At 38.3% G+C, this 23,697-nt stretch overlaps 1 protein-coding gene across 14 annotated transcripts in view; it reads right to left on the bottom strand.

Annotated features, from left to right (window-relative positions):
• FGD4 (FYVE, RhoGEF and PH domain containing 4) overlaps positions 1–23,697 on the bottom strand; it is a 241,470-nt gene that overhangs the window by 30,294 nt on the left and 187,479 nt on the right. For 13 of the 14 annotated variants that reach the window (XR_007153924.1, XM_047866421.1, XM_047866422.1 and 10 more), the window contains 6 exons: positions 23,319–23,465; positions 15,493–15,665; positions 11,207–11,237; positions 10,889–10,981; positions 10,497–10,622; positions 5,598–5,738 (listed from right to left, as the gene is read on the bottom strand). Coding sequence is in view for 13 of the 14 variants with exons in the window: in XM_047866421.1 (XP_047722377.1) it covers positions 5,598–5,738; positions 10,497–10,622; positions 10,889–10,981; positions 11,207–11,237; positions 15,493–15,665; positions 23,319–23,465 (711 nt within the window). In the remaining variant the exon portion in view is untranslated. Of the gene's footprint in view, positions 1–5,597; positions 5,739–8,482; positions 8,898–10,496; positions 10,623–10,888; positions 10,982–11,206; positions 11,238–15,492; positions 15,666–23,318; positions 23,466–23,697 lie in introns of those variants that run through there. The other variant, XM_047866431.1, reaches the window with a different exon arrangement.

Below are 23,697 nucleotides of genomic sequence, written 5' to 3'. Positions count from 1 at the left end.
CAAAATTGATAAACCACTAGCCAGTTTGATCAAAAAAGAAAAAGGAAAGGACCCAAATAAATAAAACCAAGAATAAAAGAGGAGAGATCACAATCAATACAGCAGAAATACAAAGAATAATAAGAGAATATATTATGAGCAATTATATGCCAATAAAATGGGCAATCTGGAAGAAATGGACAAATTCCTAGAAACATATACACTACCAAAATTGAAACAGGAAGAAATAGAAAATTTGAACAGACCCATAACCAGTAGGAAATCGAATTAGTAATCAAAAATCTCCCAAAAACCAAGAGTTCAGGGCCAGATGGCTTTCCAGGGGAATTCTACCAAACATTTAAGGAAGAGTTAACACCTGGTTCTCTTGAAGCTGTTCCAAAAATTAGAAATGGAAGGAAAACTTCCAAACTCTTTCTATGAAGCCAGCATTACCTTGATTCCAAAACCAGACAGAGACCCCACTAAAAAGGACAACTATAGACCAATTACCCTGATGAACATGGATGTAAAAATCTTCAACAAGATATTAGTCAACCAGATTCAACAATACATTAAAAGAATTATTCACTACGACCAAATGGGATTTATTCCTGGGATGCATGGCTGGTTCAATATCTACAAAACAATCAACGTGATTCATCACATCAATAAAAGAAAGGACAAGAACCATATGATCCTCTCAATAGATGCAGAGAAAGCATCTGACAAAACACAGCATCCTTTCTTGCTAAAAACCCTCAAGAAAGTAGGGATAGAAGGATCATACCTCAAGATCATAAAAACCATATATGAAAGACCCAATGCTAATATCATCCTCAATGGGGAAAAACTGACAGCTTTCCCCCTAAGGTCAGGAACAAGACAGGGATGTCCACTCTCACCACTGTTATTCAACATAGGCTTGGAAGTCTTAGCCTCTGCAATCAGACAACACGAAGAAATAAAGGCATCCAAATCGGCCAGGAAGAGGTCAAACTTTCACTTTTCACAGAAGATAGGATACTCCATATAGAAAACCAAAAAGATTCCACCAAAAAACTGCAAAGTGGCAGGATATAAAATCAATGCACAGAAATCGGTTGCATTCCTATACACCAACAATGAAGCAACAGAAAGAGAAATCAAGGAATCGATCCCATTTACAATTGCACCAAAACCCATAAAATACATAGGAATAAATCTAACCAAAGAGGTGAAAAATCTATACACTGAAAACTATGGAAAGCTGATGAAAGAAATTGAAGAAGACACAAAAAAATGGAAAAAGATTCCATGCTCCTGGATAGGAAGAACAAATATTGTTAAAATGTCAATATTACCCAAAGCAATCTATGTATTCAACACAAAATAACACCAGCATTCTTCACAGAGCTAGAACAAATAATCCTAAAATTTGTATGGAACCAGAAAAGACCCCGAATAGCCAAAGTGATCTTGAAAAAGAAAACCAAAGCAGGAGGCATCACAATCCCGGACTTCAAGCTATACTACAAAGCTGTAACCATCAAGACAGTATGGTATTGGCACAAGAACAGACACTCAGATCAATGGAACAGAATAGAGAACCCAGAAATGGACCCACAAATGTATGGCCAACTAATCTTTGACAAAGCAGGAAAGAATATCCAATGGAATAAAGACAGTCTCTTCAGCAAGTAGTGCTGGGAAAACTGGACGGCGACATGCAGAAGAATGAACCTGGACCACTTTCTTACACCACCTGGACCACTTTCTCACACCATTCACAAAAATAAACTCAAAATGGATGAAACACCTAAAGGTAAGACAGGAAGCCATCAAAATCCTTGAGGAGAAAGCAGGCAAAAACCTCTTTGATCTTGTCCACGGCAACTTCTTACTCAACACGTCTCCAGAGGCAAGGGAAACAAAAGCAAAAATGAACTACTAGGACCTCATCAAAATAAAAAACTTCTGACAGCAGAGGAAACAATCAGCAAAACTAAAAGGCAACCGATGGAATGGGAGAAGGTATCTGCAAACGACATATCAGATAAAGGGTTAGTATCCAAAATCTATAAAGAACTTATCCAACTCAACACCCAAAAAACAAATAATCCAGTGAAGAAATGGGCAAAAGACATGATTAGACACTTCTCCAAAGAAGACATCCAGATGGCCAACCGACACATGAAAAAATGCTCAACATCACTCATCATCAGGGAAATACAAATCAAAAACAGAATGAGATACCACTTTTCACCTGTCAGAATGGCTAACATTAACAACTCAGGCAACAACACATGTTGGTGAGGATGCAGAGAAAAAGGATCTCTTTTGCACTGCTGGTGGGAATGCAAACTGGTGCAGCCACTCTGGAAAACAATATGGAGGTTCCTCAGAAAATTAAAATAGAACTACCCTACGACCCAGCAATTGCACTGCTAGGCATTTATCTAAGGGATACAGGTATGCTGTTTCGGAGGGACACATGCACCCTCATGTTTATAGCAGCACTATCGACAATAGCCAAAGTATGGAAAGAGCCCAATGTCCATGGATGGATGAATGTATAAAGAAGATGTGGTATATATACACAATGGAGTATTACTCAGCAATCAAAAAGAATGAAATCTTGCCATTTGCAAGTATGTGGATGGAACTGGAGGGTATTATGCTAAACGAAATTAGTCGGAGTAAGACTAATATCATATGACTTCACTCATATGAGGACTTTAAGACACAGAACAGATGAACGTAAGGGAAGAGAAGCAAAAATAATATAAAAACAGGGAGGGGGACAAAATGTAAGAGACAGAGGGTTGCTAGAGGGATTATGGGAGGGGGGATGGGCTAAATGGGTAAGGGGCATTAAGGAATCTATTCCTGAAATCATTATTGCACAATATGGTAACTAATTTGGATGTAAATTAAAAAAAAAAAGGTTCTAAAATTGCAACAACTCTTTGAAGACCCATTTATAGTTTTCTGCTTTGTCCCCTGATATATATATCACTGGCTAAAAAGGGAATAAAATCATTGACTAAATAGATTTTATTATACACATTATGGGAAGCAAGTGGTTTGCTTCTATTTTCAATTGCTCAAATCTTTAGGGTAGCACTACTCGGTGCCATCCACCGAACAGTGCTGGTTCACAAACTGCTCTGTTACCCATTCCAGACAAAGCACAGAAAGTAGGAATAAGCACTTAGAAACTTTTAAAGCAATTTGACTTTGTGATGACATGCAAGCAACATGATTGCATATTTTACAAAAATATTGAGTTGTGTGGCTTGGAAATAAAACTGGCCCTTCATCATAGATACCTTAAGGAGCACTGGCAGGCAAACTATGGCCCACCAGCCCACCACCTGTTTTTGTATGGCCTAAGAGCTAAGAATTTGTTTAGATTTTTTTGACTTTTATAGATAAAATTTAAAATCAATCTGATGACAGGGAACACTAACTTTGGACTCCTATGAAATGAAATGTTATCTCCCCTACCTACAAAGAATTCTAATCTTACTGCTCTATGATAAAAAACTATACTACATTATTATTGTATTTTGAATTCTGTCAGTAAAAATTTGTGAAAATGTGTTTTCTTTCTTATTATAGAAGTAATGTTTTCAGGTTTTCCTCTTGGCCTGCAAAGACTAAAATAGTTTCTCTGACCCTTTACAGGAAAAGTGTGTTGACTCTCGGTCTAAGGCACATATCACACTAGTTGGCAAGAAGCAAGTTTCAAAATGCATGTATGTGTGTGTACATGCACATATACATACTTATCTTCTACTTATAGACCTCACATAATATATTTATTTGATTAAATAAATATAGGTTTTTCGAGAAAACTACCTAGAGATTTTTAATTCAGAGATACAACCTGAAACCCATCCCTTAAAACAAATCATTGGACTCATTATATTATGCCAACTGCTGTGTTTAAAAGTCTTAAGGCTGTGTTCTTGGGAGCCAGTGAAACATGTCTTTCCACCTCCTCACCAGGGAAAGCCCCATTTAGGTCTGCCTACAAGCAACACATATACCCTAGAAGAATTCAGAGTTAAACTTTTAGCTTTTCAGCCTTAAATGGACTCTGAAGTTTATGATTCTTTTTCACTTAACAGAAATGACCCTTGTATGCTTATACTGTATAGATGCTCAATAAACAGTCATTGATTTTTTTTTTTAATATTCTTTTTTTTTTTTTTTTTTACGTTTTTTTATTTATTTTTGGGACAGAGAGAGACAGAGCATGAACAGGGGAGGGGCAGAGAGAGAGGGAGACACAGAATCGGAAACAGGCTCCAGGCTCTGAGCCATCAGCCCAGAGCCCGACGCGGGGCTCGAACTCCCGGACCGCGAGATCGTGACCTGGCTGAAGTCGGACGCTTAACCGACTGCGCCACCCAGGCGCCCCTTTTAATATTCTTAAAATGTTTACTTATTTTTGAGAGAGAACATGAGCAGGAGATGGACAGAGAGAGAGGGAGACATAGAATCCAAAGCAGGCTCCAGGCTCTGAGCTGTCAGCACAGAGCCCAATGTGGGGCTCTAACTCACAGCCGTGAGATCATGACCTGAGCTGAAGTCAGATGCTTGACTGACGGAGCCATCCAGGTGCCCCAGCTGTCACTGACCCCTAATAAAGCATGGAAATTCTTAGTAAACTATGTATGTCTATGACTTTAGATACATAGAATTATGGTCATGAGCCTATTCTTCACAGACTTTCAAGGCTACCTTGAAATTTCTGCCACAAAGGCCTTATTATATAATTTATTCCTTATGTTAGTATCTTTGAGTGTGAAACTCATTTCAGGTACAAGCTGCATCATAGTGCCCAGGCTTGGGAGGTCCTGACTATTCTAGAAATATGAGTCACATTCACTTGCTAGATATTTTAATAATATTTCAAAGCAGTTACCAGATTACTGTCACTGGCTGCTAAATGATGTTTTTAATACAATAAGCTGGAAGACATTTTCAGGTAATAAAGTAATAATTTAATATGAATTTTAACAATTTCAGACAGTGGCTTTTGAAGCCAATATGATAAAATTACCAGGTAAACACTTTCCTATTAAAAAATACAGTCGAGGGGCACGTGGGTGGTTTAGTCACTTAAGCATCCGACTTTGGCTTAGGTCACAATCTTGCAGTTCATGGGTTTGAGCCATGCATCTGGGCTCTGTGCGGACAGTGTGGAGCCTGCTTGGAGTTCTCTGTCCCTCCCTCTCTTTCTGCCTCTCCTCCAATCACACATTATCTCTCTCTCTCTCAAAATAAATAAATAAACTTTAAAAAAAAAATACACTGTAATGTTGGGCATCAGAAGAGACAACAATTCATACTCTTAATATTTTATTATAGCTGCTTTCACAACATTAATGTATTTCACTCTCAAATGATGTTGACTAAACATAGCACTGACCTTCTTCTTTCTACACAACTGAATATGATCCCAAAATTAAGCAAGATGAGAGAAAAGTATGAATCTTGCTTCTTCTTCAAATTGTTAAATATTAAGAGAAATAATAAAATATGCTATTTGTATTCTTTAGGGCTAAAAAACAATTCTACATTTCTTGCATAAAAGTTTCAGTTCTCCAATATTTAATATTCCATACCTCTAAAATTCCTTTTCTCTTCTTTTCTTCACTGTCCGTGAATCCACTTATTATTTGATAACAGTCTTTACAAACTTTGTTCAATTTTCCACCATCATACTCAAGTTGAGCTTTGTAATCAGAACACTTCCAACAAACCACCTTAAATTAAAAAAAAAATGAAGAGTAAATAATCATATTGCATATTTAAGCAATAATCACTTCCAGTAATACTAAATGAGAAAGAGTTAAATATTTAAGGCAATTTTTTACCAGACCAAGAATATCCCATGAACATTAGGAATATTTATCACGGTATTATAACGCTGTTGGTGATGAGCTCTGCTAGTTCATTCTTGTCTTCCTTGCTCTAAAGGTAGGAGACCTTTACCTTTCATATCTCTGGATGTTTCATCAATAAGCTCCCGAAATCAACTCAGGATCTTCCCTGCCTGAAGCTGTTTCCTGACTCCACCCCACCCCTCCAAACCTATTCCCTACTAGTGCTCCCTATCCTGGAAAACAGCACTGACATCCAACCAGTCATGGCAAGTCAGAAACCTAGGAGTCATCCTCCTTGACATATACCTCTACTTCAGCCCATACGGTCACCGTATTATGAAGTCCTGATTTTATCTCCTATTTTTTTTTTTTTCGATTTGTCCATTTCTCTACATCTTCCAAGTCCAAGCTATTAATATCCTACTTTGGACTACTGCAATTTCACGACTGGTCCTTGTAGCATTCTTACCTGAGCGTTCTCTAGCCTCTGTTTTTACATCCGTCCAAGTTATTTTCCAAACAGCACCAGATGCTGTCTTAAATATGCTAATCTGATAGGTTTCTCCTGTATTTAAAATCCTTAGTTTTCCCTTTGCTCTTGATAAAGAACAGATTCTTACTGATGGCCCACAATATCCCATGTAATTGGCCCCTTTTACTCTCTGTATACCCAGTGACACTGGCTTCTTAAGAGCCCCTGAAGTGCTATACGCCTGTCCTCTCTCAACTCTGCTTCAGCGAGTTATCTCTTGCTCATCATTCAGATGTTGACTCAAATTTCACTTCCTCAAGGAAGACTCCTCCAACTTCCAGAAAAAGGAACTGTTTCTTGTCACTATGCTACTGAAGTTCCCTTATTTTTCTTGATGTACTTATTAGTTAAAAAAATTTTTTTTAAATGTTTATTTATTTTTGACAGAGACAGACAGACAGAGCATGAGCAGGGGAGGGGCAGAGAGAGAGAGGGAGACACAAAATCTGAAGCAGGCTCCAGGCTCTGACCTATCAGCACAGAGCCCGACGCAGGGCTCGAGGTCATGACCTGATCTCACAGACCGCGAGATCATAACCTGAGCCGCAGTCAGACACTCAACCGACTGAGCCACCCAGGTGCCCCATTGATGTACTTATTAGTTTTTAATCATACAGTTGTGTGATTATTTGGTGTTTGTAACATTCACTAGGCTGTAAGCTCTGTGAGGCATCATTCTTGTAGATTTTGCTCATAAGGCACACAATAAACTTAGAATGCCAATGAATGAATGAGTACAATGCAAATGCATTCCATTTCTTAGTGAATAGCATTTTTTTCCTAATTATTATAGGATAATCGTCAAAAAACACTTCCCAGTTTAAAAAATTATTTTCTTGGGGCAACTGGGTGCCTCTGTCGGTTAACTGTCTGATGTCTGTTCAAGTCACGATCTCATGGTTCATAGGTTAAGCCCCGCATTGGGCTCTGTGCTGACAGCTCAGAGCCTGGAGCCTGCTTCAGATTCTGTGTCTCCCTCTCTCTCTGTCCCTCCCCAACTCATGCTCTGTCTCTCAAAAATAAATAAACACGAAAAAAATATTTTCTTGGCCATAGCAACTTCTCACTAGAAATGTCTCCTGAGGCAAGGGAAACAAATGCAAAAATAAACTATTGGGACTTCATCAAAATAAAAACCTTCTGCACAGCGAAGGAAACAATCAACAAAATTAAAAGGTAACCTACTGAATGGGAGAAGATATTTGCAAATGACATATATCAGATGAAGAGTTAGTATCCAAAATACACAAAGAACTTACAAAGCTCAACATCCAAAAAATGAATAATCAGTTAAAAGATGGGAAGAAGACATGAATAGACACTTTTTCAAAGAAGACAGATAACCAACAGACACATGAAAAGATGCTCAACATCACTCATCATTAGGGAAATACAAATCAAAACTACAATGAGATATCATATCACACCTATCAGAATGGCTAAAATCAACAACACAAGAAACAACAGGTGTTGGTGAGGATGTGTGGAAAGGGGAACCCTCTTGGGCTGTTGATGGGAATGCAAACTGGTGCAGCCACTGTGGAAAGCAGTATGGAGGGTTCCTCAAAAAGTTAAAAATAGAACTACCCTATAATCCAGCAATTGTACTACTAGGTATTTACTCAAAAAATACTAATTCAAAGGGATACATGCACCCCAGTGTTTATTGCAGTATTATCTACAACAGCCAAACTATGGAAACAGCCTAAGTATCCACTGACTGATGAATGGATGAAGAAGATATATATATATATATATATCTCATAATGCATACATACACACATGCAATGGAATATTCCTCAGCCATAAAAAGAATGAAATCTTGCCATTTGCAACAATGCAGATGGAGCTACAGAATATTATACTAAGCAAAGTATATCAGAGAAAGACAAATACCATATGATTTCACTTATATATGGAATGTAAGAAACAAAATAAGCATGGGGGAAAAAAGAGAGACGGAGAGGCAGACCAAGAAACAGATTCTTAACTATAGAGAACAAACTGATAGTTACTAGAGGAGAGGTGGGTAAAAGGATGGGTTAAATAGATGATGGGGATTAAAGACTGCACTTGTTATATGGAAGTGTTGAATCATGATTTTGTACACCTGAAACTGATATTACACTGTCTGTTAAATTGGAATTTAAATGAAAACATAAAACACACACACACACACATACACACACTTAAAAAAAAGCATCTTCTTGCTTCAAAAAGCATATTTCCTCCCAATTATAGTGGACAAACTATTTAAAACTATGTAAATATTAGTAAAACTTTTAGTTTAGGTTCACAGCATATACAATTAATGATAGAAAAAAAACACTATTCATTGTTGGGGCGCCTGGGTGGCTCAGTTGGTTGAGCGACCAACTCTTGATTTCAGCTCAGGTCGTATTCCCAGGGTCGTAGGGATTGAGCGCCATGCTGGGCTCCATGCTGACTGTGGAGCCTGCTTGGGATTCTTTGACTCTCTGCCTCTCTTCCCTGCTCATGTTCTCTTTCTAAAATGAAAATTTTAAAAATTAAAAAAAACTCAATTCATTGTTTTCTCATAATTGCAATGAAATTACTCTAAGATTTAGAATTAAACATGCCTGCATCTGCATATTCATATCAGCTACTCTCTTATTTATTTCCAACTCATATCATAGTATTTTGGTAATCCACATTCAAACACGTTTGTTTGAACACAAGGCAAGTGTGTCAGTCAATACCCAAAATCATTTCAAGCAAACTCAATGACAGATTAAAAAATCTTACCCTGAGGGGAAAGTTTGCTATCAAATTGAACTTTGATCGCAGAACTGTTTCACTGAGAAAACTTAGGAGGAAAGCAGAAGAATAAATCTGCAGTAAAAGACCAATCTAAATGAATGATCAATAAGAAGTGTTGCACTTCAGCATACTAATAATATGTTAAATCATGGCACCACAATGCCTGCCCTTCTGTTTACTTGTTGCTTTTTAGAAGAAAGTATATAATCTTCAACTTGGTACACAAGGCCATCAAAAACCTGCTGTTCTCTCTCCCCTGCTTCATTTCATGCTTTGTTCCTCCCTCACCCTTTCCATATGAAATAGCTCAAATTGCTGAAAACCTGTCACCAGCCCCCTTTGGCCTGAGTTATTGAGTTTTGCGTGCCCCTTTACATGTATAACCATAAACCTCTAATGGGCACAGAAGTCCACACATGTTCCTCTGGGAGGCTCACTTCCCTGCCCAGAGACAACTATATCATACTGAACCCTCTTTCTTGAATCTCCCTCATCCTTCTTCTCCTTCTTTTTTCAGCTGATGACTCTTCCTCATACTTCAATGACAAAATTTCCTACCAAAAAATCAAAAACACACCCACATTTGCACCCATCATTTCCTTTTTTCTTTCTGTTATACTGGAGGGAAGTTTTCCTCTCCCATCAAAAGCCTGAACTTCCATTTATGCTGTATGTTCCAAGTGTTGTTTTCTCAGAGACATCAACTCCTTTGGTTATTATTTACCTATTTAACTATTTAACTATTATTTACCTATGTAACTATTTCTTATGCCCCAGTTCCTCTTACTCATTAGGCTCCAGCCCCATTACCTCTGGCATCCCAATAGCAGACCCAACTTTCTCCTATCTCAGTTCTTCTGACATACGGAGCCACTGAATGCCTTTCCCACCTCCCTTGCCATGGTTAGCTTTCTCACCTTTTAGGCACCAGCTTAAATATCTGTGCCTCAGACAGGTTTTCATTTTTCTAAGTAAAATTGGTTCCAAGTCCTCCTCTGTTAACATCATTCTCCATTCTAACTTCTTGATTGCCTTCTTGGTGTCTTTGTAGTAATTTAAAATGCTTATTTGTCCATTTACTTGACATTGGTTATTTTCTCCATTAGAATGTAAACTAGGTGAAACTGGCTATCATTTTGCTTACCATTTTTTTCTCCATGATCCAGCACAGTGTTCTGCACATAGCTGTCATCAAAATAAGTTTATCAATTAAGTAATGTATTTAATTGAATGATTTTTTTTTTTTTGCCTTTCCAAACTTGATGCTTTTACAACACTTATATAGTTACTAGCAGCCTTCATGACCATTAAGAAATCTCACTTACATGTCCACATGCTCGACAATGATGTCTTCTCCTTGTCAGTGCATTGAAAGACTCCTTGCATTTCATACACATTGTTACTTCATTATCTCGGATCCATCTTGGAGCTCTTTTCCCTAGCTCAGCAGTCTAAAAAAGAAAGAGATTCAATTTTAATAGAAAAAACTGTCATTTCCATCTATTTGTTTACTTATTAAAAAGCACTTCAACAACATTGCTTATATCATGCTCTGAAACTCAAGACCCAGGAAAAGAAATAAAAGGTACAAAGAAGTTTAAGCAGCACGAAAAGACACTCGCTATTGTATTCACGTAAGGAAAAATGAGATTCTGTCTAGCAGAACAGTTCTGCAACTGCAAAGAGAAAAGAACTTAAAGAATTTAATTCAACTTACAGAAACCTCTGAGTGCATGTCATTATCCTTTGCAATTGCATTTCTGAAGGTTTCATGCCTCTGATGGAAAGCATCAATGGTCTCCTGAAGCGCCTAAAATATAAATGAGATTCAAAGCACACATTAAAATATCACTTACAAATTAATGAAAATGCCTTATCAAACAAACATCTATGATGTGAAAATGACCTTAAGAATTAACTGACCTTGTTCTTATGACATTGATGTATGTATACCCTACAATATGTACATGTTTGTGTACACACACAAAGGTTACCAAAAAACAAAAACAAAAACGAAAACAGAAATCCGGTTTACCTTGATCCATTCTTCTTTGTCTTGCTCAGAACTAAAACAAAAACAGAATATAAGTGAATGCAGAAAACATTAATGAGTTATAACTTGTGAATAAGAATAAAACTATGCTTTGATGTTGTTTCAACTTTCTGGAAAATTCAGGGATGTCCAGGAAGAAGTTTCAACAAAAATTAAACAGAATCTTTGGCAAGTGAACAAACAAATTCTTAAACAAAATTATGGTACACATAATTTTTGAGTGGGAGAGTTAAGTTTAGCTTCCATTAATATACTGCCCTGATGTTATTTTTAATAACCATCATCTAGCTGAACATATTAGGTAACGTAGATGTAGTTATACCAGATATACAACTAGTCTTCCAATTCACCTTTAAGAAAACACACGAGATTTTCAAAGGCTACTAGTCACAGTTCATCTTAGAAAACATTACATGTATCCTCTAGAATCTAAAATATCTTTGTAAAGGTCTTAGGGAGCTATTTAATATTTCCTCTGATAAATAATTTTGCTAGAAAGTTTTAGGCAATACTGTACTTAACCTATTACAGATAAAGCAAAACAAAATTTTTAGATGCTTGTAGGAAGGAAGTTTCACAGATTAATGGACTCCAGTACTTAATAATTTTCTGTTGGGAAAAAAAAATTTCCTTGACTATAATCAAATCTTCTATTTTCCTATTGAGGCAAATTCTCTTTATTTCATCTCCCTTGCAGGTAGCTTACACAGCTGGCTGCTGTCACAGAATGTGTTAGAAAAGTCCTCATTAGTAGACTCTGGCCTGAGCTAGATCTTCAAGTTGGGGGATTTTGAAGAATGTCAAAAGAGTGGGGCTCCATTTGTTTGCATGTGTTTGCTAGGCTAGGGCTGAGTTTGAGTTCCAGCCTGAATGTCACATGCCTCGCTCCTACAGGTGTCACATATAAATGAGTCTAGCAGGAGCTTGGCTCTTATGACATCATCCATCTTTCTAGCAAATTTATTCTTGAGCATGATGATGTGCCAAGAATGCAGCTGGAATCCGTGCTTGTCAAATGTAAGATTCTGCTTATTGTTCACCTGGGGATCCTTGGACCAAGACTCTTACTGGGGAAGGCTTCAATCTTGCTCCTCAAAAAAGATTGCTCCCTACTGCAGTGGCCTGCGTGGATAAAATTATTTCTACTGCCTTGTAATCATAGTTATTTCCTAGCTGCTCTCAGCCTTTTAAATGCAAAGAAACTTGATAAGTCTTTAATGCTTTTTGTTTTACTTTCTCAGTCATGGCAGATTTTTTACTCCTCTAACTTACTTATTACTATGTTTTTACATACATTTAGTAACATAAAACCATGAAATAAAAACTATATAAGACCGAATACTTTATATTCTTTTAAATATGGAAGAGGAAGTAGAATGTAAGAGGGTTTTTTTTTCCCTTCTTCTTTTTCTTTTCTTTCTTTTTTTTTTTTTTTTTTTTTTGGTCACTGTGGAAAAATCTTTATTTTAAGAAAAAAATTTAGTTAACAAAAAAGTTTAACAAGTTTCACTTAACAAAATACACCCAAAAGGAAATCACAGTACAAAGAAAGTTTCAAGTCCTCACCAATTCCTATGGTATTAGTAATGTGTCTCAATTTTCAAAACTAACTTATTTTTAAAAGTTTAAACTTAACCTAAAAGATTTTAAATAAAAGTAAACTAGAATGAACAAACATGAGAAATGTTCCTCTTTAATTAGGGATCTAGCACCTTGAGTTTTCCAAAAAAGTATGTCTCCCCAATGTGTTCACAGTGATGTGGTATAAAAGATCCATTTAATGTACTCAAAACTAATTTCACTCAGATAACATCATTCTGAAGTACACTACCAAAATGTTAATTGAGAAAAGCTGAAAATAGTTTTAGTTTACTCAAAGCACAAGCTAGAAGAAAGCTTGTATGACAAAACACTGAAGAGGTAATTTTTTAATCCAGATTTCACAAACTCATGGTGCAAAATGGGTCCCACAGCTTCTGTAGGAGGTCAGTCTTAAGGCTGACTCATTCTGCAAGAAAAGCAGAATCTTTTTTCCCCCCAGTTGGTTTTAGAAGTGAATTATCTATAAATATGTCCAAACATACATCCAATTTTGGGCTCCGTGCAATCTCTGTAACACTCTGATGTTCTGAGACTTTCAATGTTTGTCTCTACTCTTGAAAGAATCATAGACTGGATGAAAAGTAATCACTTAATTTGGATCTTTGATTCACCATGTAATCATAGATATAAGTGCAGCAATGCGATTAGGGGAAGAGGAAATTTAAGGAAACATGACTGTGTTTTCAATACCAGTTGAAATGTATCTAATACTGCATACTGGAACTCTACAAAGTGACTACTGCCTGTACTTAACAAAATTCCTCATGAATTAGCCCTATCCTCAAGAGAAAAGAGCCCACTTGCTAATGGAAGGCTGGAGTTCCCATTTAGACAATCCCTGAAACCTTGATAATCTCTCTTCTGCTGTTTAGACATGTCTCAGGTTTGCAGATTTGGAAGTGTGCTGGTATTTCAGAGCAGCAGCACTTCATTCTTCTCCAAGAAAACTTCTGCACTGAAAACTTGCACTTCTGCACTTCATGCACTTCTGCAGTGAAAACTTCTCTGAGGGTCAGAACTACTGATAAGTCCTCCCCGTTGCCAGAACCAGTCACTCAGTGAGTCAGGCTCTGAGTGAGGATTCAGGTCAGGAACCTCCAAGCACAGCAAAATACCTTCTTCCCTTGGGTTTGAATGGCTGGGGCCCAAATCCCACCATAAAGTCGGAAAACCATGGCATTCAAAGCCAAGTCCTCTATACTTTTAATTCATGCTTGAAATGCCACCTTCTAATCCTCAAAGCAGTCCCCTAGCAGTTCCCTAAGTAATGCCAGGTTCAGGAGAGATTTGCTGTGGGAAACCAAAGTACTGGCTGGCTATTTCTTCAAATTTTCCCAGCCTGCTGGATCTCCCCTAACTGTAAGATCACCAATTCCCTGATTCCCTGGGCAGATTCCTGCCAGAATGAATTATTCTCTTTTGAAAGTCTGAACTTCGGGGCGCCTGGGTGGCGCAGTCGGTTAAGCGTCTGACTTCAGCCAGGTCACGATCTCGCGGTCCGTGAGTTCGAGCCCCGCGTCAGGCTCTGGGCTGATGGCTCAGAGCCTGGAGCCTGTTTCTGATTCTGTGTCTCCCTCTCTCTCTGCCCCTCCCCCGTTCATGCTCTGTCTCCCTCTGTCCCAAAAATAAATAAACGTTGAAAAAAAAAAAAAATTAAAAAAAAAGAAAGTCTGAACTTCAAGCTTTTATGGTTACTAAGTACAAATATCCAGGATGAATTCATATGAGCTTCAGAACTACACTATAGGTACAACAGAACAAAAAGGAACAGAAGTGCTCTATGAGTCTCCAGATCCTGGGGTATCAGAACCATCAGAGTGAGGATTGGTACTTAACCCTCTGATCTGTGACCTTCTGAAGGTTCTCAATTTTCACCATGACATAGGTCTTTGTAGGATAAATGGATGACAGTCTTCTAAGGCAGATATTTCAAAATCTGACAGCATGCTGTTTCCCAGAGGTTCACACGTCAGGTAGCTATGATCCATTGTAGTGGTTCTCATTGTTTTTTCCCCTCTAAACATGGTTAGGTTAGAGAGATGGATGCTAGAACTCTAGCCTTCTTTCCAATTCAATAAAGCATGCAAAAAAGAATCACCCCTTCCAGAAGTCCTGGTTTCTAGAGGCCACGATGGCTCTAAACGGCCCCCTTCATGTATCCTCCACCGTGGCAGGAGAATCATTATCTTTTCTACCCTGCCTCTTCTGAATATTCTCTCCATCAAATTCCAACAAGTCCCACAAATGCAGAGACACTGAAGGAGTGACAGTTGATGCTTCAACATTTAGCATGGAATAATAAGCATCAATAAACACTGTGCACCCAAAAGAAGGGCGGAGGGAGGAAGTGTTAGGGGAGAACCTTTTCCTACAAGTCTCAAAACCCTGGCTTGAATGCAACAACTTCATTCTCTGAGCACCCTGTAAATCTGAAGAGGCAATGTAACTTACTGAATTTTTACCGTCTCAAAACCACTATCCTAGGCACTACGGAGGAATCAAAAGGGAAGACATCATTCTTGCCTTTTAAGAGCTTCTACTACTTCTCTTATGTCCAACCAGATTCCCAGAGGTCTATAGTATTCACTTGGGAAAGATCCTCAGAATTATTCTGTCCTACAACTCCTTCCAACGCTTGTAGAAAGCTGAGTGAATGAATCTCTCACCTGGCTTGTAGCTCCAGTGTTCTCTCTTTTCCAGATACCTGGAAAGTGTGTGGATACTCTTCATTGTGGGTCTCTACAATTTTCATTCCATCGATGCCAACCCTGGTTCGAACTGTGAATTTAGAGCCCACCAAGCTGAATCTTGGTACACAATACAGCAACATGTTGTTGAACTGCAAGGAGACAGAATACACATCAACAAGTAAGAAAACAAAGAAGAAAGAGGAAAGTGACCAATACGAAAAGTAGCCCTAGGCAAAAATTCCAAGGAATTTCTAGGGAATATCAGACTTTCTATGTGAGCAAAATTATTGAAATACTATATTGAGATTTTAGGCCTATGTCAAAATTACCCTATTTTAAAATTTATAACATATTTCTCTTTATTGGTTCATAATAATTAATTATTAATGTTTTTATTTATTTTGAGAGAGGGGAAGGAGCAGAGGGAGAGAGGGAGAGAGAGAGAGAGAAAATCCCCAGCAGGCTTCACACTGTCAGTGCAGAGCCTGACGTGAGGCTTGATCTCACAAATTGCAAGATCATGACCTGAGCCAAAATCTAGAGTTGGACGCTTAAGCAACTGAGCCACTGGGTGCCCTTCATAGTTTATTGATATTTAAGTAAATCAATCATCATTTGTACTATTAAGAAAATTAGTTCAATTAAATTCAGCAATAATTTATTAAGGACTTTCCACATACCAGGACCTGAAATTCTCAACCACATAAGTTGAAGCCCTTAGGCATCAAAATTTCTAATTGTTGTGTCTTACAAAGCAAGTCTACAATAGTTATTAGAGAAAAAGAGTAATTTTTAGCAATTATTTTTGTGTGTTTAATATTAGGTTAAAAAAACCCCAAATTATTACTTTAGAACATGTGAGGTTAGCACACTAAGCCCTACATAAAAATCTAAGTTACTATTTTATATTGGCCCACATCTTAAGAATTTGTCATGTATTGGCACAAAAACAGACACATAGACCAATGGAATAGAATAGAAACCCCAGAACTAGACCCACAAACGTATGGCCAACTCATCTTTGACAAAGCAGGAAAGAACATCCAATAGAAAAAAGACAGCCTCTTTAACAAATGGTGCTGGGAGAACTGGACAGCAACATGCAGAAGGTTGAAACTAGACCACTTTCTCACACCATTCACAAAAATAAACTCAAAATGGATAAAGGACCTAAATGTGAGACAGGAAACCATCAAAACCTTAGAGGAGAAAGCAGGAAAAGACCTCTCTGACCTCAGCCGTAGCAATCTCTTCCTCGACACATCCCCAAAGGCAAGGGAATTAAAAGCAAAAGTGAATTACTGGGACCTTATGAAGATAAAAAGCTTCTGCACAGCAAAGGAAACAACCAACAAAACTAAAAGGCAACCAACGGAATGGGAAAAGATATTCGCAAATGACATATCGGACAAAGGGCTAGTATCCAAAATCTATAAAGAGCTCACCAAACTCCACACCCGAAAAACAAATAACCCAGTGAAGAAATGGGCAGAAAACATGAATAGACACTTCTCTAAAGAAGACATCCGGATGGCCAACAGGCACATGAAAAGATGTTCAGCGTCGCTCCTTATCAGGGAAATACAAATCAAAACCACACTCAGGTATCACTTCACGCCAGTCAGAGTGGCCAAAATGAACAAATCAGGAGACTATAGATGCTGGAGAGGATGTGGAGAAACGGGAACCCTCTGCCACTGTTGGTGAGAATGCAAATTGGTGCAGCCGCTCTGGAAAGCAGTGTGGAGGTTCCTCAGAAAATTAAAAATAGACCTACCCTATGACCCAGCAATAGCACTGCTAGGAATTTATCCAAGGGATACAGGAGTACTGATGCATAGGGCCACTTGTACCCCAATGTTCATAGCAGCACTCTCAACAATAGCCAAATTATGGAAAGAGCCTAAATGTCCATCAACTGATGAATGGATAAAGAAATTGTGGTTTATATACACAATGGAATATTACGTGGCAATGAGAAAAAATGAAATATGGCCTTTTGTAGCAACGTGGATGGAACTGGAGAGTGTGATGCTAAGTGAAATAAGCCATACAGAGAAAGACAGATACCATATGGTTTCACTCTTATGTGGATCCTGAGAAACTTAACAGGAACCCATGGGGGAGGGGAAGGAAAAAAAAAAAAAAAAGAGGTTAGAATGGGAGAGAGCCAAAGCATAAGAGACTGTTAAAAACTGAGAACAAACTGAGGGTTGATGGGGGGTGGGAGGGAGGAGAGGGTGGGTGATGGGTATTGAGGAGGGCACCTTTTGGGATGAGCACTGGGTGTTGTATGGAAAGCAATTTGTCAATAAATTTCATAAAAAAAAAAATAAATAAATAAAAAGAATTTGTCATGTATGAATAGAGAAGTCATCTATTTTGGCAAAAAGTTTTTAAAGATCTTCTTTACCAGATCTGCTTTTAAAATGAAGGACCTTCTGGGTACCTGGGTGGCTTAGTCAGTTAAGCGTTCAACTTTGGCTCAGGTCATGATCTCATGGTTTGTGAGTTCGAGCCCCGCATTGGGCTCTCTACTGTCAGCTCAGAGCCCGCTTCAGATCCTCTGTCTCCCTCTCTCTCTGCTCCTCCCCACTCGTGCTTTCTTGAACTCAAAAATAAACATTTGAAAAAAATTTAAGTAACACGAAGGACTTTATTTTGAAAACTGAATCAAACTTTGTATAATATCTCATTTCTAGTCAAGAGTGAACTACCCCTGCTAATCAGGACCAAGCAGTAAGTTTGGGGAGGCATTTAATTCACTTTTGAGTATATTAAAACATACAGAAAGAGGAAAGACTAAATACTTAGGTTAATCTGTAGGCAGATTCCTAAAGAAGGTCCATACTTACCTTCTTCCTTCCTATTATTGTCTCTTACACTGTTTCTAGAGTCACATATATTTTTGGAAGACAAGGGCAACTGGGGACTATGCACTACATAACTTCTCCTGTCTCAGGATAATTATCTCTAAAAGTCACAGGTTGTTAAGAGGATTAAATGAAGAAAACTGTCCTGTTGAACCAGGTCCCATTTGGCTCCACCTAAGCCATCAAGACAAGAAATCTTGATGGGTTCTGAAAACATTTCAACCTGTTTATGTGACACTGTCCACTGTACTCATTCTGAAAGCAAATTTCTCATCGGTTGTTCCTTGTGCATTATTATGCAACATCCTGTAACCAGCATCATAAATTTCATTTCCTCAATGGAAATAAAAGGGCACTAAATACACTTTAACAGATGCATCTCAGCACCACATTTCACATTTACATTTCTAGAAGAGAACCCTAATGACCTATGCCCTATTATTAACAGTCCGCTGTGTTCTAAAGTATGGCAATCACTAGCCTCATTGCAGTACACAGGACTTAGGGATTTGAAAACACTCTGAAAGGCTCTCATCACCATCCAGCTTGGTTAATGCAACAGCTTGCTGCTGTTTGTGTTAACGTTTCTCTCTATCTTGTACGAAGGCCGTCTCAGGAGTGGATTTGGTCCAGGCTGTAAACAGTGCAGCAGGAAGGGGAGAGCCGCCGACATGCACAGGGCTCAACTTTCAAGACAACAACAGCCTCATTTTCTGCAAACTGAGTGACAAATGTAATGTCATGCCATAAAATTTCTGAGTTATCTGATGCTGTACCCAGTTCACTTTATAAAGTTCAGCAAAGTCTTCTTATTTTATAGAAACACCGTCCATGAATGTGGAAATTCTTGGCATTTAGTTTTTGCAGTTAACACTCATGCAAGATGACAGACTGTTTTATGAATGATGTTTCTCTTTCTGTTTTACACTTGCAAGATTATGTTTCCCTTATTATATAGACTTCCTAATTGGGGCTTTACGTTCTCAATGGTCAATAACTGTTTTATCACCCTTCTAGAACTCATGTCACAATCTAATGCTCATCAATAAATACCTTTTTTCTTCTTTCTTACAGCTGAAAGTAAGAGCTCTTGACAGACATAAAATAGCGCTTATGAAGTAGCAGATGCCATATATGTACAGGAATTAGGTAGTCACTCTTGTTCCCTCTGTGAACCCTGCTCCTTTGGTGAAAGCCGTTATCACCTTGCCTCTGGGTTTCTGCTGGTACTGAAGAAGAAGTGATAGCAAGTGCAGCACCAAGTAGATTGACTTTCCCTTTCGGTGCAGGAGATCCCTTGTTATCCACGGCCACAGCTCAGAAGTGGTTATGGACATGTAATCTCTGGCTGGTGAGCAAGCTCCAGAAGTGCTAAGCTAGAAGCCAGTCTCAATTTTATTAAAAACATAGGGCAAGTCCCCCTTCTTGATCTCCAGTGTCCTCAACTACTCATATTAAGTCTCTTAAAATGTGTATTTAACTGAAACAATTCAATTTCATGTCTCGCCAGTGACAGTTTCATTCCAGTTTGTTTTAAAAGGTAAAAGAAAAAAGTACATTATTGGAGAAAATTTCCAGTGCCTGCTCTGTATTCAAAGTTTAAATAAGTCATGGAATGGGGGAGGGAAATCAAAACCCGTCCAACTACAAGCAAATAAAGGCTAGAACTCCAAAGGGCCAAGAATAAAAACCTCCTGGGTCATTCTGTAGGATAATTCAGTGATTTTTTTTTAAATATTCAGATATCAGGTGTGGTTATATAATTTAGTCAACAGAATACACTGCAGTAATACAAACAAGTATGGTGTGGAGGCAAGAAAACGTGCAAACACATGAAGGTCAGCTGAATGTTGAAATCAGATTCTAAATGCAATTTGGCTTTTTTAGAGAAATGTAATACCACCAGAGAAGGACACAGAAAACTAGCCCTCATATTCTTTCTAGAGACAAAAATAAGAAAGGTTGCTGAGGTTACTATGTATAAAAAACCAAAATGCTCTATGCAAAGCAAAGTGTGCTGGCAAGAGGAGGGTGCGCGACAAGAACAGTTCAGGGGATGGAGGTGGGTGGGCGTGCTGGGATCAAGAGAACGGACCTACAGAGATGCTTTTAAGATGGTCTTCACAAGACGAATGCGGCTTTCCAGTAACTCTTGCTCTAGGACTCCATTCTCCTGGGAGGCAACGGCAAGAGAGATTTGATAGCTTACAATAAGTGGAACGAGATGGGTCCTTTCTTCAAAGACACTATGGCTGTAGTTCCCCAAGGCTCCTTGCCATCTGTCCTTCAAATAGCTGCTTAATTTGGCTCTGCACCAAGCTATTCAGCCTAAAACTATTTCCAGGATAATTCTCAAATGTGAAGATTAAACCAAGGCAATTGGTTAGACACAGAGCTAGAAGCTTAAGTATTGAAACTGTAACAATCATGCAGAAGAAGGGAAAGGAAATTACCTAAGCACCTAAAAGAAGGGGAAAGGCAGAGGGAAGACATTGGTAGAGGGAAGACATTAACTCCCAGGCATTTTGCCCCAAATAGTATATTAAGCATGTCTTTTTAATCTGTATTTTTTTTAAGTTTATTTATTTATTTAGAGAGAGAGCAAGTACACATGAGCAGGGTAGGGGTAGAGAGAGGGAGAGAGAGAATCCCAAGCAGGATCCGTGCTGTCAGTGCAGAGCCCGATACGGAACTCGATTGTCATGACTTGAGCCAAAATCAAGAGTCAGACACTTAACTGACTGAGCCACCTAAGCGTCCCTAATCTGTATTTTTGATGCTTTGACATCTTGGGGCTTTGCTGACAATGGAGGGATTTGTCCTTCTTCGGGTTATCCACTTACTAGAAGTAGTAAATGAGTGACCTACATGCATGCTTTTCATATGGAAACCAACCAATCCAGAGGCCATACCCTAACCACCTCCTTTTTTGAGCTCTTACACCCTGGGCCAGTATTCCCCTGCCCTAATCACTCAGACAACAGCCAGTATATACCCCAGAGCCTGATGGAATTATGTAAACTAGCAAATCCTAAGTCTGTTTATTTTGTCTTGCCCATTCCTTCTCAATGAACCCATAATAAACACTCTTGCTCACATTTTCTGTTTGGTTCCTCTGCCTCCTTATGGACTCTGGTGCTTTCTTGTGTAACCACCCCACCCCCACCCCACCCCACCCCCCCCCCCCATGGTATGGCAAGCCTCTCCTTTGAGGAATCTCTGCGTATAATGATCTTTTTCATGGCAATTTTCTCCTGATCTAGTGGTCTCACTGTACCTAAACAACAATCATATATTTCAAAATAATTAGAGCTCAGAACCCTGACATGACATCACAAGTCCTAGATTTACATTTTTAGCTCTCTGTATGATCTCTCAGTGGTAAAGTATTTTTGTTGATCTCAAATGAAGATTTTGGAGTTAATTTGGATAGTATCTGTAAATCTTGTAAAGTTATAGAGATATAATTCATATACCATAAAATTTACCCTTTTAAAATGACAATTCACGGTTTTTGGTATAGCTATAAATTGTGCAAGCATCACTGCTATCTACTCCCAGAACATTTCATGACTCCAAATGGAAACTCTGTCCATTTCCTTTTCCCCACCAGCCATAGGCAACCTCTACTTACATCCTGCCTCTCTCCATTGCCTACTCTGGACATTGCATATAAATGAAAGCATACAGTATGGGCTTCTGGGAATGGCTTCTTTCACTTGTTAAAGTGCTTTCAAAGTTCATTCATATAGCATGTATCAGTGTTCTATTCCTTTTTACTGCCATATAACATTCCATTGCATAGATATACCACTATATCCGTATGTCCACATATTTTGGCTATTATGAATAATTCTGCATAAGCATTCACATACAAGTTTTGTGTAGACATGTTTTCAATTTTCTTGAGTTGTATACAAACTTGGAGGAGCTTCTAGGTAATAAATATGGTGACCAAATGTTCTTTTTGAAAAATGAGAGATACTGAATACTACTATGCATGGTAATTAGTTCCTGTAAGTTTTCCTATCAAAGGAGGCTGTAACCAGAGGGGGAAAAAACCCTGTAAGCTCCCAAATAAACTCATAGTATGGCTGATGAGAGGACTGTCCTGCACCAGAAAGTCAGATGTGAGTAACATCCTGAGAAGGTATCGTGGGCCATTCACCGGGCAAGCCTCATGACCAATGTGTCTGGTTTCTTGGATGATAATAACAATCATAACAATAGCTAACATTTACTAGCTATTACTCAGTGTTAGCTTATTGTTACTCCACATTAGCTATTATTCTGATTATTATCACATCATTAGATATAGAAAGGAACTGGAATTAACAGAGACTAAAAACATAATGGCCTGGATGCCCCAGGAAATGCTCTTAACATTTGAGATAAGCCCCAGACTAAATGTCATTTCCAGGAAGTAAAGGAAAGGACAGGGACTGCCTCCAATGTAAAGGAACTATGTGGCAAACTCATGCATTTTTCAGAGATATTTTAGGCATAAGCTTCACAACCTTGAGTATATACTTCCTCAAACTGGAAAGATTAAAGTAGTGATCAGAGAGGATTCGAAAGAGAACCCTTGTCAGAAAATGGTACTCATTAGCCTCTAAGAACTGAAGGAAAGGGTGAGTGATGGCTAAGATCATCATAGACAAGTTGTCATCAGCTGTAGGTTACTGAAGTAACTGACACATGGTAAGTACACAGAAAATTTATTTTTAAAATACTTTAAGATTTGAGTCCTTGAAGGAACAAGTTTCAGTTACTAAAGGACATTGTCTTATGTGGAATCCTAACAGTGTTGACTAAACCAGATTAGACAGAATTGCTTTGGTGAGCACACAAGCATTCTACTTTTCCAAGATGTACAGAACCATGTCTCTGAATTACTGTTACGTGACCAACTCACACTAGAATACTCACTAAGAAAAGGTAGCGTTCTTGTGCTGATGTGTTCCGAGCAGCGAGTTTCAGGATCTGTCCTTCTTTTATGAGTTCGTTTGAAGGATTGACAATGTCTTCTTCCTCTCCCAACATTTCATAAATCTCTAAGAGTTTCTTTAGATTCTCCTAGGAAATGAAAACAAAATACAGCAAGACCAAATAAAGGGAGGTTTTACTTTCGTGCCTTTAATAATACAATGACCTTAGCTAAAATCCGAATAATGCAGAAGGGATTGGGACTAAGCACAAATTTGGTATAAAATGTGTCAGTTCCGAGCAAATTGAAACAGGGGGAAAAGAGGACAGGATTATTCCACATAACACTAAACACTTTATAAATAATCTTTTTTTTGTTTAC

This window comes from Prionailurus viverrinus, chromosome B4 (genome assembly GCF_022837055.1).
Source record: "Prionailurus viverrinus isolate Anna chromosome B4, UM_Priviv_1.0, whole genome shotgun sequence".
In the NCBI taxonomy this organism is placed as follows: Eukaryota; Metazoa; Chordata; class Mammalia; order Carnivora; family Felidae; genus Prionailurus; species Prionailurus viverrinus.
This window is presented reverse-complemented; position numbering and strand designations above follow the sequence as displayed.